At 42.6% G+C, this 15,756-nt stretch overlaps 1 protein-coding gene across 1 annotated transcript in view; it reads right to left on the reverse strand.

Moving 5' to 3' along the window:
* Positions 1-15,756, reverse strand: part of atg4a (autophagy related 4A, cysteine peptidase) — a 62,840-nt gene that overhangs the window by 25,999 nt on the left and 21,085 nt on the right. Inside the window, exons 6-10 of the mRNA XM_055644122.1 lie at positions 12,936-13,008; positions 10,777-10,856; positions 7,758-7,942; positions 4,459-4,537; positions 764-909 (exon numbers count right to left, since the gene is read on the reverse strand). Of these exons, the coding sequence (XP_055500097.1) occupies positions 764-909; positions 4,459-4,537; positions 7,758-7,942; positions 10,777-10,856; positions 12,936-13,008 (563 nt within the window). The remainder of the gene's footprint in view (positions 1-763; positions 910-4,458; positions 4,538-7,757; positions 7,943-10,776; positions 10,857-12,935; positions 13,009-15,756) is intronic.

The raw sequence follows: 15,756 nt of genomic DNA on the forward strand, positions 1-15,756 counted from the left end.
ATCTTCCCATTTGTGGTGAAAAGCTAAACTGAAGGCCACAATACAGGAAATTCATTATAAAATTCAGATGAAGCTACTTACCAAAAGTGGCAAGAATGTGAAATTTACTACAACAGGGATTCATTGCGGTGAATATTATAAATATACTTGAAGGAGGCAGGTTAAGCATTTGAGCCAAAAGAGGATAGAGGGTTTTGCAAAAGAATTTATGCGAGGAAGGTCAGGATGAGACTTGAATGACGTCTGAATGTATGTAGAGTGGTTGAGCTGAATAGCCCGCTTCAGTGCCACATCCTGTGGAAATTATAGAGAAATCTGTGTCCCAACACACTGTAGCTATTGGTGTTAAATGTGCATTCTTCAGATTGAGCAAACCCATTTTCTGATCTGTGAGAAAGAACTGCAGATGCTGGATAAAATCGAATGTAGACACAAAATGCTAGAGTAACTCAGCGGGTAAGGCAGCATCTATGGAGAGAAGGAATGAGTAACGTTCTTCAGACCGATGTCTGGGATGGAGGGGGGTGGGGGCGGGAAAAAGATAGAAAGCCCATTTTCTATCTCTTATCTCTTCCCCCCCCCCCCCCCCCCCCCCCCCCCCCCCCCCCCCCCCCCCGGACATCAGTCTGAAGAAGAGTCTCAACCCGAAAAGTCACCCATTCCTTCTCTCCATAGATGCTGCCTGACCCATTTTTTAATCTGGTCATTACATGTGATAGCCCTGGTCAAGTCAGCAGACAAAGGATTGAGACGCATCACTCACTAAGGCCACCGAAGGGTCAAGATGTGTAATTTTCATGCGATGTGGAGCTCGGTGGCAGTGATAACTGTAGTCATCCACACTCCCATTGTCCTCTGTCTCCACTGCAGTCTGAGTTGTGTGGGGGTCCAAATAGATTAATTCATCTCCTATGTAAAACAGCAGGAAATATTTCAGTCATAGTAGCAATGTTACAAAATTTTGAGATTTAAAAAATCAAGTCTGCAATTTATCCCATCAGATTAAGCATAACAATAAGTTTAATTTGACACCTAATTCACTTTCATATCTCAAGTAATAAAAAAGTTATGGCCATTTTCATACTCGGAAATTAGCATCTTGTTCCCTATTGATTTTCTATGGACATAACAAAAAAGCTGTGATCATGGACAGTCAAAAGCCCATAACCTTCTTAAAAATTAAGAGAACTGAATGAAATTTTCAGTTATCATAGATTGAACCATTCTGAACCAAATATAAAATAATCTTACTTGGATGACCTGAAATTAAAGCATATCATTAGTTAGTTACCCAATTGTAGCTAATTTCAAACTTCAATTACTAGATCTAAACATCTATCCATTTCTTAATAAATGATTAACATTTTTAAATAGCCTAAGTGTCCAAATAATATTCACAAATAATTCACAATAAAACATGATTTTTAAATCTCATTTACATTAATTTATAGGCCAAATGGAAGGAATTTAGTGTTCAATTGCTGTAAATTAAAGTCCATTTTAAATCGGCTTTCTAGTGGGTTCCTGTGAACGCGCTGGTTTAGAACGTTCACATTGCGTTGGATTTGTGCCCTCAAATGCCCAGAAAAATACTGTGGGATATAAAGAACCCAAAATGAACTACTCGCTATAGAAAACTTTATATACAGGGTTCTTAAGAAGCCCCTTTTAATGTAAAAATAAGGTACATACCTTTAATTGTTTGCTTTATAAAACCCTGGGGCTGCGCGAGGTTGCGGGTTGAGAGAGTGATTTTTAAACTACTATAACTATTATACAAGGCCATAAAAACTAATAATACCTTTTGCGACGGGGTCTTTCAGCGATTTTTCGGTAATGATTTACTAGGCTGAACATTTTCGATTGCAACAGCCTAGTGAAAATCGCGTTTTAAACCCGCCCCCTCTAAACAGCGCCAAAATCACGCACACGGCCTGGGGCAGATTCTCAATGACGATTCAGGTAGGTTTTGTAACATACCTAGTCATAGGTACAACATTCAGTGTAACACCAGAATGAATGAAAGAATACTTTATTGTAACACGTGACCAGTGACCACCGTTGCCGAGACTGTTTTTCGCTTGTGACCTATGACTTGGGCACGCGCTGTCGGAAAACCAAATTTGCTTATTACAATGGGATGAGGATAGCTATGGCTTATGTGGACTGGGTGGACAGATTGACAAATAAGGCCAGCATTGGCAGACATTTAAGGAGATAATTCATGATGCTCATCAAAGATAGATCCCGGAGAGGAGAAAAGATTCTAAGGGAAGGATGCTCCAACCAGGACTAACAATGAGTCAGTGGGGTATAAAGTTGGGTGGATAAACATAAGAAGGCATTTGTTGGTGATAGATCCACAGATTTGATGGATTTAGAATCCAGCAAAAGAGTTAAAGAGAAAGAAAATAAACACTGAGGGGAAACCTGGAGAGAATTATATAAAAGAGATCATAAGAGTTTCTTTAAACATCCAAAAAGGTAGAGAGAGCTCCAAATGAATGTTGGCCTGTTGGAGAATGAATTTCAGGAAATAACAATGGGGAACTAGGAAATGCCAGAAGAATTAAACTAATACTTTACTAGAGTTTTTACGGCAGAAGATGCCGTATGATAATCCCATTAGTACTGAATAATGCTGAGGAAATTAAATACCAACACTACCACAAAATAATTAGCATTCAACAGGCTGAAGGAGCTCAGAGGCTGACAGGTCCTCTGGCCCAGACGTTTGCATCCTTGGATCCTAAAATAAATTGAGGTTGTGAATGTCAAATGATTGGATTTTTATTGCATTTAAATGGAGATATATTGCAGAAGGCTGCCGAACAAATGGATTAGGGGTCATCGCAGAAAAGTATCATTGCATTGCAGCAAGTGAAAGGAATGGTGGCCCTTTTTTCAAATGGCTTTTTCCAAGAGGGCTGGAATATAAAGGTAGAGAAATCACTCCGCAATTGTAGCCTTTTTGACCACCCTATCTATCCGCCACTCCATCTTCAAGGAAACATGCACCTGCACTCCTAGATCCCTCTGCTCTACAACACTCCCCAGACCCATGCCATTCAGTGTATATGATAGAGCCTGGCTATTTGATAAGAGCCGACAGGATCCAAAACCATGTGTCCGATTTAGGTTTGGTCAGTTTTGCACATTCTCTGGCTTGGGTCAGTTTGCGATTGGATGGGTTTTCATTTTATCAAGGCAATAATAAAATGGCACTTGAACTAAATATTCCCAACCCATGTAATATTTTGACAAACTATGATGCTGTTATACAAGCAGCTCGGTGGGAATAGGCCTGCTGCGGCACAACATTATAATAGCTTCAAAATCTCTAGTACTCTTTCCCCAGAAACTGTGGTTACTGACAGATCCCTTGTTTGAATAATTTTATTGTCATGTTGAATGCAAAATTGAGGCATTTTGTGCACTTGGTAATTAGAACATAAGCAGCAGGTCAGCATGTGAAGTTGGGATAGTTTGCTCTGCAAAAATACAGTGTTAACTGAGAATCTAAAATTATTTTGTAGAAAAACTTAGATCAGTTTAACAGAATTTGTTGGTATAATAGATAATATTTGACTGGGTACAGACACAAAAAGCTGGACTAACTTAGCGGGTCAGACAGCATTTCCGGAGAAAAGGAATAGGTGATGCTTCGGATTGAGATCCTTTTTCATACCGAGAGTCAGGCTGAAGAAGGCTCTTGACCCGAAACGTCACCTATTCCTTTTCTCCAGAGACGCTGTCTGACCCGCTGAGTTACTTTTTGTGTCTATCTTCAGTTGAAACCACCATCTGCCGTTCCTTCCTACATATTTGACTAGGTTATGTTCCAGATCAAAGGAGCATCACAGAACCGATCAGGAGTTTGTGAATGAGCAAAATACTTTGTAAAGATGAAGGCATGGGGCATGTGAAAGATAACAGCAATCTAACAATTGCTGAATCTGTAGCGATTTAGTAGTTGGAAACACCCAAGTCAGTGAAATGAGGAAAGTGCAATAAAAAATTGTTTTAGTTTCACAAATCTCTCCTTACTTTCATTTTATAAAATAAATATGGTAGCTGAGGCTAGTGAAAATAATGATATCGCAACAGTTGGAGAAAGATTTTGGCGATATTCTGGATTAATCATTTAAAATCCCTTTGGCAACGAGAAGGTACCCATTCGTAAGGATTGGCAGAAATTGTAAAATCAAGGTGATGGTATATTTTAATTCAAGTACTACATTCAGTTTTGGCAGTATTGTTTCCTAATATTATTAAAACATACAATATCTGATATATATCTCTTTTCCACAAGTATATATTTGCTATTATTCAACATTAGAATTAAGTACAGGTAGCAGCAATCCCTGTCATAGACTGCAATACCCAACATCACCACCTGGCAAAAGGGTGCAAACAACTTCAATTCTGTTCACTAATGAAGCTTGAATAATTACTTACCAAGAAATCCTATAAAATAATAAGCATTATTTGGTTTTCCACCTAAAACTCCTAATGACTGAGGCATCTTAAAACACTCCTGGAGCAAGAAAAAAGAAAAAAAACGCATCAGAAGTTAAAATTATTTACTTTGATCCCAACAAGGACACAATGCTCAAATATTAGATCTGATAATCAATGAATAAACATAAAGCACAGTAAGAATTATCTAAATCTAAATGAAAAAATTGCAGGAAGTATAAAGTAGGTCGGCCAAGTTCAATGAAACTAAGATTAATCTTCTCGGTGTATACCATTCCTTAGAACAATACAGTGACTCCAGTCCCAGACTTGTTAACCAGATGAACTGCCAAAAAGGACGGCACAGTGGCGTAACCAGTACAAATGCTGCCTCACAGCACCAGACACCTGGCTTCCACCCCGACCTAGGGTGCGGTGCCCGCATGGAGTTTGCACGTTCTCCTTGTATGCAAGTTTCATCTGAATGCTCCGGTTTCCTCCCACATCCCAAAGACATGCGGGTTTATAGGTTAATTGGCCTCTGTAAATTTCCACCAAACTTTGTAGGGAATGAAAGAGAAGATGGGTTGATCTGGTTGGTTAATGCGGACCGAGTGGAGGTGTTTGGCGAAACGATCGCCAAGCCTGGTCAATTCGTCCCTTCCCTCCCGCACCACCCCCTACCCGGGCACTTTCCCTTGCAACCGCAAGAGATGCTACACTTGTCGCTTTACCTCCCCCCTTGACTCCATTCAAGGACCCAAGCAGTCGTTCCAGGTGTGACAGAGGACCACCTGCATCTCCTCCAACCTCATCTATTGCATCCGCTGCTCTAGATGTCGGCTGAACTACATCGGTGAGACCAAGTGTAGACTTGGCTATCGTTTCGCCGAACACCCCCGCTCGGTCCGCATTAACCAACCTGATCTCCCGGTGGCTCAGCACTTCAACTCCCCCTCCCATTCCAAATCCGACCTTTCTGTCCTGGGCCTCCTCCATGGCCAGAGTGAGCACCACTGGAAATTGGAGGAGCAGCACCTCATATTCTGCTTGGGCAGTTTGCACCCCAGCGGCATAAACATTGACTTCTCCAATTTCCGGTAGCCCTTGTTGTCTTCTCACCTTCTCAGCTCTCCCTCAACCCTCGGACACCTCCTCTTCCTTTCTTCTTCCCGCCCCCCCCCCCCCCCCCTACCCTAAATCAGTCTCAAGAAGGGTTTTGGCCCAAAACTTTGCCTATTTCCTTCGATCCAGAGATGGTGCCGCACCCGCTGAGTTTCTCCAGCACTTTTGTCTACCTGTGTAAGATTGTTTGACTGTTTAAACCGAAGATAGACACAAAAAGCTGGAGAACCCGACACTTCTCTGCTTTCTTGATCTCTCTGTGTCCATCACGTTGGACAGATTATCAACTGGCAGCTGCTACAATCCTACCAACTCCCAGTTTTCTGGAATATACCTCCTTTGGCAAATACACTATACCCTACTGTCAACTTCTTCATCTCTACTGCATCTGCCTCCATTCTAGAACATCCAATTACTTCTTTGTTACTTTTCGCCCTGCTATCATAAGGAATAGGAATAGAATTAGGCCATTCGGCCCATCAAGTCTACTCCGCCATTTAATCATGGCTGATCCATCTCTCCCTCCTACCATTCTCTTGCCTTCTCCCCATAACCTCTGACACCCATACTAATCACAAATCTATCTATCTCTGCCTTGAAAATATCCACTGACTTGGCCTCCACAACCTTTTGTGGCAAAGAACTCCACACCCTCTGACAGAAGACATTTCTCCTCATCTCCTTCCTAAATTAATGTCCTTTAATTTGAGGCTATGATGAGAAGAACGTTTTTCACACAGAGAGTGGTGAATCTCTGGAACTCTCTGCCACAGAGGGTAGTTGAGGCCAGTTCATTGGCTATATTTAAGAGGGAGTTAGATGTGGCCCTTGTGGCTAAGGAGATCAGGGGGTATGGAGAGAAGGCAGGTACGGGATACTGAGTTGGATGATCAGCCATGATCATATTGAATGGCGGTGCAGGCTCGAAGGGCCGAATGGCCTACTCCTGCACCTAATTTCTATGTTTCTATGACCTCTTGTCCTAGAATCTCCCACTAGTAGAAACATCCTCTCCACATCCACTCCATCCAAGCCTTTCACTATTCTGAATGTTTCAATGAAGTTCCCCCTCATTCTTCTAAACTCCAGCGAGTACAGGCCCAGTGCCGACAAATGCTCAACATAAGTTAACCTCCTCATTCCTGGGATCATTCTCGTAAACCTCCTCTGGACCCTCTACAGAGTCAGCACATCCTTCCTCAGATATGGTGCCTAAAATTGCTCACAATATTCCAAATGCAGCCTGACCAGTGCCTTATAGAGCCTCAACATTACATCCCTGCTTTTGTATACAACCCTCTTGAAATAAATGCTAGCATTGAGTTTGCTTTCTTTCCTACCGATTTGACTTGCAGATAAACTTTTTGAATTCTGCACCAGCACTCCCAGGTTCCTTTGCACATCCGATTTCTGGATTCTCACCCCATTTAGAAAATAGTCTATGCCTTTATTCCTACTACCTAATGCACGACTACACACTTTGCTACACTATATTCCATCTGCCACTTCTCTGCCCACTCTCCCAACCTATCCAAATCCTTCTGCAGTATCCCTGCTTTCTCTTCACTACCTTTCCCCCTACCTATTTTCGTATCATACGCAAACTTGGCCACAAACCCTTCAATCCCCTCGTCCAAATCATTAATATACAACGTGAAGAGTAGCGGCCTCAGAACCGACCCTTGTGGATCTCCACTGGTCACTGGCAGCCAACCAGAAAAAGCCCCCTTTATTGCCACTCTTTGCTTTCCGCCATCCAGCCAACCTGATATCCATGCGAGCATCCGCCCTGTGATACCGTGGGTTCTTATCACATATAGATCCCTCACTAGCATGTCCTCCGTGTCCCGTGATCCTGCACTTGCTCCCCCTCCACCCAGATGGAACAAGGATCCCCTTGTCTTCATCTTTCACCCAAACAGCCTCTGCATCTAAATCATCACCCTTTGACATTTCCATCACCTCCCATGTCCTACCATCAGTCACATTTTCCCCATGTCCACCCCTATTCACCTTCCATTCCGAGACCGTTCCGTGCAGAGACCATTCCCTCTGCAATTCCTTGATTCACTCAACCCTTCCCAGCAAATCCACACCCTCCCCAGGTACATTCCCCTACAACCATAGATATAACACTAGCTCAACTTCACTTTTGGAAAGGACGATGGACTTACCTTTAACGCGTTGATGTAAACCGGATTGATGTGGTTTATTCCCATACGGAGTGGTATAATCAGCAAAAGTGGTTTCCAGTCTCGATGGTGCACAGATGCAGCCTGGGTTTTGGTAACATCACCTCTGTACAGAGACGTCTCCGTTTGTAGCCGGTAATTCTCAGACCTATTTTTGCACAGTTTTTCTGAAACAATTAAAAAAATTAAAAAATTACCAAATGCACAAATTCAAAGCAGTAACCAGTGGCGAATACAAGGAAAAGGTGTAAAATATATTGTTTCTTAGAGTGTCTATACCAAAACATGTAATTTTCTTGAAAGTGGGTAGTCATATTCATCATCTATGCATTTTTCCACGGAGCGCTTCAATCTGCACATATATTGCCTTTGCCAGTTACAAACCAGAAAAAATGCGGACTAAACTTCGATCAGGCAGCATCTGTGGAAGGAGAAATATTAAACCTCTTGGATTCCGAAATGCTTACTGTTTCTCTTTCCACAGATGCTGCCTGATCAGCTGAGTTTTTCCAGTATTTTCTATTTTTATTTTAGATTCCCAACAACTGCAGTTCTTTTGACTTTAGTTTAGTTTAGAGATACAGGCCCTTCGGCCCACCGAGTCCACACCATCCTGCAATCCCTACACACTAACACTAACACACACTTTAGGGACAAATTACATTTATACCATGCCAATTAACCTACAGACCTGTACGTGTTTGGAGTGTGGGAGGAAACCAAAGACCTTGGAGAAGACAAAAGGTAACTAAAAGGACAATACGGAAAGAAAAGATGAAGTACAAATGTAAGCTGGCCATAGAATATAAAAGAGGATAGGCAGAGTTTCTACGGATATATAAAGAGTAAAAAAGAGGCAAGAGTGGACATTGGGCCGCTGGAGAATGATGCAGGCGAAGTGATAACAGGAAATCAAGAAATGGCAGAGGAATTTAATAACTTTTTTTTGCATCAATCTTCACAGGCAGGAAAATGGGATTAGGAGGCAGAGATCAACCATGGTTGAATGGCAGACTAGACTTGATGGGCCGAATGGCCTAATTCTACTCCTACAACTTGTGAACTTCGTGCAGACAGCACCCGTAGTCAGGATTGAACCCGGGTTTCTGGTGTTGTCAGCACTTTAAGGCAGCAACTCTACCACTGCGCCACCCTCTGTTGATCTGTTTGAAATCAGGTTTCCATCGATTCTGGGTTCCTTTCACATCAACCTGAAAATAGGAAGCCACCTTGTTCAAAGCAGTGCAGGAGAAGGATTTAGGTTTTAGTGAAAGACATATTTAAATTAAATCAAAGAAAATAGGATTTGATACAAGCTATGGATGCCAAGTTCTGATGCTGACAGTTCAGTCTGGGTTTGAGACCACATCTGCGTTGTCTGTCATTTTTCTGTGAGCAAGACTTGGTCCCAATGCTTCAAGTGAGATTGTTTCACTGTCAGGTCCTGCAGTGTTGAAGGACTTGCTATCTAGCTCCAGTTTGCTTCCAGGCCTTCCACATCCAGGTGAGTGGGGAACCTAAACAACTAGCCATCCATACAATCGAGGCCACTGCTATCTTGCATTATTACCACCAATGCAATAACCTAAATATTAGGGCATTGACATGCTAATTTATACCCTAATATTTTTTGCATGTTTATTCACAACACCTGTGTACAATTGACAAAACCAGCATTTATTTGCTTAAAAAATGCACTAAAATATTTGAAACTCTGCAATTTGTTTAACGTGTGTATTTCTCACTTTTAGCAAGGAAGTTCTAGAGTCTTTGACCCAATTGTAAACATACCCATCTACTGTAATTAGCAGATTTTGGAATTTCCCATTCTCTGCTTTCGAAGGTAAACTCTGTTGTATTTTATTTTTTAAACACATAGAATATTAGTATCAAGTGGGTTGGGGGTAGTATGCAAAGATGTGACATTCTGAATGCCGGTTTAATACAATTGTGCCACAGCAACAACTGGCTGATGGAAAGGGTTCAATTTCTTATGATGCTTAATTTGGGTTTGGCATGAGGTCGATACAGTTTCAGTTTAGTTTATTGTCAGGTGTACCGAGGTACAGTGAAAAGCTTTTTTGTCGTGTCTCAGCAAAGGTCAACAAAAATGTCACCTATCAGCAAAAAGACAATACATGATTACAATCGATCCATTTACAGTGTATAGATACATCATAAAGGAATAACATTTAGTGCAAGGTAAAGCCAGCAGAGTACAATCAAGGATAGTCCTAGGCTCATCAACGAGGTAGATAGTAGTTCAGCATTGCTCTCTGGTTGTGGTGGGGTGGTTCAGTTGCCTGATAAGAGCTGGGAAGAAACTGTCCCTGAATCTGGTGGTGTGCATTTACACACTTCTATACCTTTTGTCTGATGTGAGAGGGGAGAAGATGAAGAGTGGCCAGAGTGCTTTTTGCTGCTGGACTTGCCGAGGCAGCGTGAGGTATAAATGGAGTCAATAGGCGGGAGTTTGGTTTGTGTGATGGTCTGGGCTGCGTCCACAATTCGCTGCAATTTCTTGCGGTCGTGGATGGAGCTGTTCCAAAACAAGCTGTGATGCATCCTAGTAAAATGCTTTCTATGGTGCACCTGCAGAAGCTGGTGAGAATTGTAGGGTGCATGCCACACTTCCTAAGCCTTCTCAGGAAGTAGAGGCGTGGAGGAAGTAGAAATAGATATTCTTGGAACTCCTATAATAGAATATTTTATTGTCAATCAATACTAGGATCTGTTTAGGTACAGATTGCTACAGATGGCATTCAACACTTGCACCAAAAATATGTAGGGACAGATAAATAAATCCTAATACAGTGTAGTTTACAAGTAACCCCCTTATTGCTGACATAACAATCCCACTGATCTAGCCGGCTGTGGAACAGTTTGTTGCATTAAATTGCAGAGTTCACACCACCTTAATCTCACTATATCCTGCAACATTTCCTTGTTAAATAACAGACTATGGATTGGTAATTAAATAAGCAAAAATAATAAGACTTACTGATATCTTCAATAACCACAGTATTATCCATAGAAATGTAAACTTCCAGTGCATTCCAGTCGTCAAATAATGTAAGCTTCCTGTGGGAAAATAAACATTCATCTTGGAGATAATGGAGGAACAGAAGGAGCATGCTATGAGAATGCGGGGTCACTTGGGCAGGTTGGGTGAGTGGGCAGATGCATGGCAGATTCAGTTTAATGTGGATAAATCTGAGGTTATCCACTTTGGTACCAAAAACTAGAAGGCAGATTATTATCTAAATGGTGTCAAGTTGGGAAAAGGGGAAGTACAACGGGATCGGGGGGTCCTTGTACATCAGTCAATGGCGGCAAGCAGGCAGTGAAGAAAGCGCATGGCATGTTGGCCTTCATAACAAGAGGAGTTTAGTATAGGAGCAGAGAACCTTCTGCAGTTGTACAGGGCCCTAGTAAGACTACACCTTGAGTATTGTGTGTAGTCTTGGTCCCATAATTTGAGGAAGGACATTCTTGCTATTGAGGAAGTGCAGCGTAGGTTTACAAGGTTAATTCCCAGGATGGTGGGACTGGCATATGCTGAGAGAATGGAGCGGCTGGACTTGTACACTCTGGAGTTTAGAAGGATGAGAGGGAATCTTATTGAAACATATAAGATTATTAAGGGTTTGGACACACTAGAGGCAGGAAACATGTTCCCGATGTTGGGGGAGTCCAGAACCAGGGGCCACAGTTTAAGAATAATGTGTAAGCCACTTGGAACAGAGATGAGGAAACACTTTTTCTCACAGAGAGTTGTGAGTCTGTGGAATTCTCTGCTTCAGAGGGCAGTGGAGGCCAGTTCTCTGGATACTTTCAAGAGAGAGCTAGATAAGGCTCTTAAAAATAGCGGAGCTCAAAGGGCCAAATGGCCTACCCCTGCATCCATTGTCTATTGTCTATAAGGAATGGAGAGAAATGCATTCCTAGATGTGATTACGTAAAGATAAATTAAATTAGATATAATCCAATCATTTAAAAATTGAATTAAAGACATTTTTAGAATCTTAATCGTGTACACATTAGGACTTCCATTTGACTGTAGCCTTCACTCTTTGATAGCATAAAGCTCCATTTAAGAATACTGAAAAGGATCTCCATTGAACTTAATCCCCACAAACTGAAAGGCAAGAGATGGCCCTAACCCAAAATGTCACCTTTTCATTTACTCCAAAGATGCTGTCTGACCCGCTGAGTTACTCCAGCAATTTGTGTCATTTTTTATAGGCCACCATCTACAGTTCCTGACAATTTGCTTTCATGATCGTTATGACTGGCCTTTAAGTCAGAGTCTTGACTTCAGACTTGAACACAAAATACTAGGCTGATTCTCCATTGCTGTTGTGAGAGAGTATTACATTTTCAAGCTGTCCTTTTTCAGATTTGAGGTGAAATTAAATCTACTCCCCTAAATGAACGCAAATGATTCGGTGACACAATCCCAAAATTGCTGACGCATAATATTCCCCCAATCAACGTCTATAAGGGAATATTTGATCATCATTACATTGCTGCACGTGGTAGCTTGATTGGTTGTCATAGACAATAAGTAGGCCATTCGGCCCTTCGAGCCAGCACCACCATTCAATGTGATCGCGGCTGATCACGGCTACATTCACAACAGTGACTATTTCAAAGACAGTACTGCATTGTGTAGAAATGCTTCAGGATGACCCGAGACTGCAAAACCTACCACGTCAATAGACAATAGGTGCAGGAGTAGGCCATTCGGCCCATCGAGCCGGCGCCGCCATTCAATGTGGTGATCATGGCTGATCATCCCCAATCAGTACCCTGTTACTGCCCTCTCCCCATATCCCCTGACTCCGCTATTTTTAAGAACCCTATCTAGCTCTCTATTGAAAGCATCCAGAGAACCTGCCTCCACCGCCCTCCGAGGCAGAGAATTCCACAGACTCGCCACTCTCTGTGAGAAAAAGTGTTTCCTCGTTTCCTTTCTAAATGGCTTACTTCTTATTCTTAAAAGGAATGTCAACTCAAATCCTTTTATACGTCCACAATTAGCATTAGAAGCAGTTGAAGCCACATGTTACTTATTTAGATATTATGCTACTCTAAACTACAGAGAAAAAGATGCCTGGATGCCCGGTGGCATTTTTCACATTCTAAATATTCACTTACTTTAAGACTTGAGCCACTGTGTTGGGTCCGTACCATTCCCCTACAGATTTGCCCTCCCCCACGCCCATCTGAGCTGTGGAAAAGATTTAAAAAAAAAGGCAAGAGTCAGAATTTCATCAGGACAACAATGAGTGTGCATCACAATATGGTTCTGCAAGAAAGCCATTCAATCCTTTGAGTGATATGCTTGGCTGGTGACATGCAATCAGGCTCAAATACAGAGCTGTCAGTTCATAACATTTTGGTAACACAGCCAATTGTTTACTTATCCAATCCAAAGAGATAAAAGCTTTTCTGGCATTTTTTTTGTATCAGAAATCCTGTGCATAAACCAGCTTTGTTAATGAGACAGTTCAGACCAGCTTTGGCCAGCTGCTGTATTTTTCTGGCATCAAACACTAGCGCTAACCTCACTGAAACACTGCATTTGAATTAACCATTTCAACATTGTAGAAAGAGTTGCAAATTTTCATTCATCACATAAATTATCACTAGTTTTCACTAATTGACCAGACAGCTTCTTATTCAAAATTTATGACTGTGCCTTCACTGATATACAGACTTGTGTTTCCCCCATGACTGGAGAAGCAGCTCAGGGTTCATGAGAACAGGTCCTTCAGCCATCCGAGTTCACACTGACCACATCCCACCCATTTACACTGATCACGTTTATCGCCCACACTCATCAACTTTAACCTACTCCTACCACTCACCAGTAGACTACAGGAAATTTACAGCAGCCAATTAACCGACCACACCACAAGCCTTTGGAAGACAGTACCTGATAATGGGATAGATCTGGGGCCTCTGATGCTGTGCTCTGTTAGCTGCACCATCTGTAATCAGTGCTAGTGGACACAGAAACAGAGGTCATACTTCAGCTTGTGAAGTACAGGTCCTCCCCAGGTTACAAACCGCTGACTTATGGATAGCCTGTACATCTGAGCTAGTGTTTGGGGAGCTGGCAGGATGGCCCTGCCGGTTGTTTCAGTGCTGCAGGCAACTTCTGCCAGTTGGGAACTCGGTTTGCTGCTGCAAAGGTTGGGATATAGTATAGCATTCTCATAGCATGAATGAAACAACCCCGACTTGCATTCCATGCAAAGCATAGTCAATACTGAGTATAGATAATAGTTACCTTGACGATCAGATTCACATTAGTTTATTGTCATATACCAGATTGTGATGAGAGATCGCATGACCCTCATGCAATAAATACAATAAGTACAGATCCACGAGCATCGAGTGGTGGCGCCATCGCCTGCAGCTGTTTGTATTTTCATCCTTTTTAAAAATATTTAGTCCATCAATAAACTTTTGTTTTGAAGGTCTTTTAGTCTTTTTATGTGGGGGGGGGGGGGCCTGTTTTTCACAGTCGTTACCTGGGTCGAGAATGCGTCTTTTTTCCGAGCCGCATCTCGCCCCCTCCTCGCGGCCTACCATCTGGAGTGGCGCGGCCTTTCCTGCCGGAGATCAGCCGGAGCTTCAGCAGCGGCGCAGCACTGAAGTACCATCGCGGAGCGGCCGATGCCTTACTAGGGTCGACGTGTTGGAAGCTCCGAGTGCTGGGACTGCCGACTTTAACACCGTGGAGCTGTGGTCTGCGGCGCTGACTTTAACATCGCGGAGTCCTGGGATCTTTCGCCGAAGACTGCCGTGTGGAGCTCAGCCCAGCTCGGCCTGTGGACTTCGGGAGCCGTGGTCTCCGGTAGGAAACGGCCAATTTGGAAACTCCAAGCCGCCGAGAGTGTTCTGCTGCCGCCGGAGTTCCATCATCCTGGCGAGAGGGCCTGAAACATCGGGCCGTCCGTAGCGGCAACTGCGGAGCCCTCAAATAGGCCCCGACCACAGGTGAACAAGAGGAAGAGGACTGAACTTTTATTGCCTTCCCTCACAGTGGGAAACGTTGATTCCCACTGTCATCAGCGCCTCTACTTCCTGAGAAGATTACGGAGAGTCGGATTGTCATGGAAGACTCTCTCTAACTTCTACAGGTGCACAGTCGAGAGCATGCTGACCGGTTGCATCGTGGCTTGGTTCGGCAATTTGAGCACCCTGGAGAGGAAAAGACTACAAAAAGTAGTAAACACTGCCCAATCCATCATCGCCTTCCTTCCATCGAGGGGATTTATCGCAGTCGCTGCCTCAAAAAGGCTGGCAGTATCATCAGAGACCCATACCATCCTGGCCACACACTCATCTCCCTGCTACCTTCAGGAAGAAGGTGCAGGAAACTGAAGACTGCAACAACCAGGTTCAGGAATAGCTACTTCCCCACAGCCATCAGGCTATTAAACCTGGCTCGGACAAAACTCTGATTATTAATAACCACTTTCTGTTATTTGCACTTTACCAGTTTATTTATTCATGTGTGTATATATTTATATCATGGTATATGGACACATTTATCTGTTTTGTAGTAAATGCCTAGTATTTTCTGTGTGCTTAAGCAAAGCAAGAATTTCATTGTCCTATACAGGGACACATGACAATAAACTCACTTGAACTTGAACTTGGATGTTTTATGTTTTATGTTAAATTCTATAGTGTTGTGTTTATCTTATTTGGGTGCTGCATGGTAACTCAAATTTCACTGCACCAATTGGTGTATGTGACAATAAATGTCTTTGTCCCAAACATAATGACAAATGCATGAATAGCAGAAGGATGCAAAGATTGCAGTGTAAACGGAAATATACAAAAAACAAAACAATTGAAAGGCTGATTGAGTAGGAAAGAACTGCAGATGATGGTTTAAATCAAAGGTTTAAGTCTGAAGAAGGGTCTTGACCCGAAACGTCACCCATTCCTTCTCTCTTGA

The sequence above is a fragment of the Leucoraja erinacea genome, chromosome 12, assembly GCF_028641065.1.
Source record: "Leucoraja erinacea ecotype New England chromosome 12, Leri_hhj_1, whole genome shotgun sequence".
NCBI classification, from domain to species: Eukaryota; Metazoa; Chordata; class Chondrichthyes; order Rajiformes; family Rajidae; genus Leucoraja; species Leucoraja erinaceus.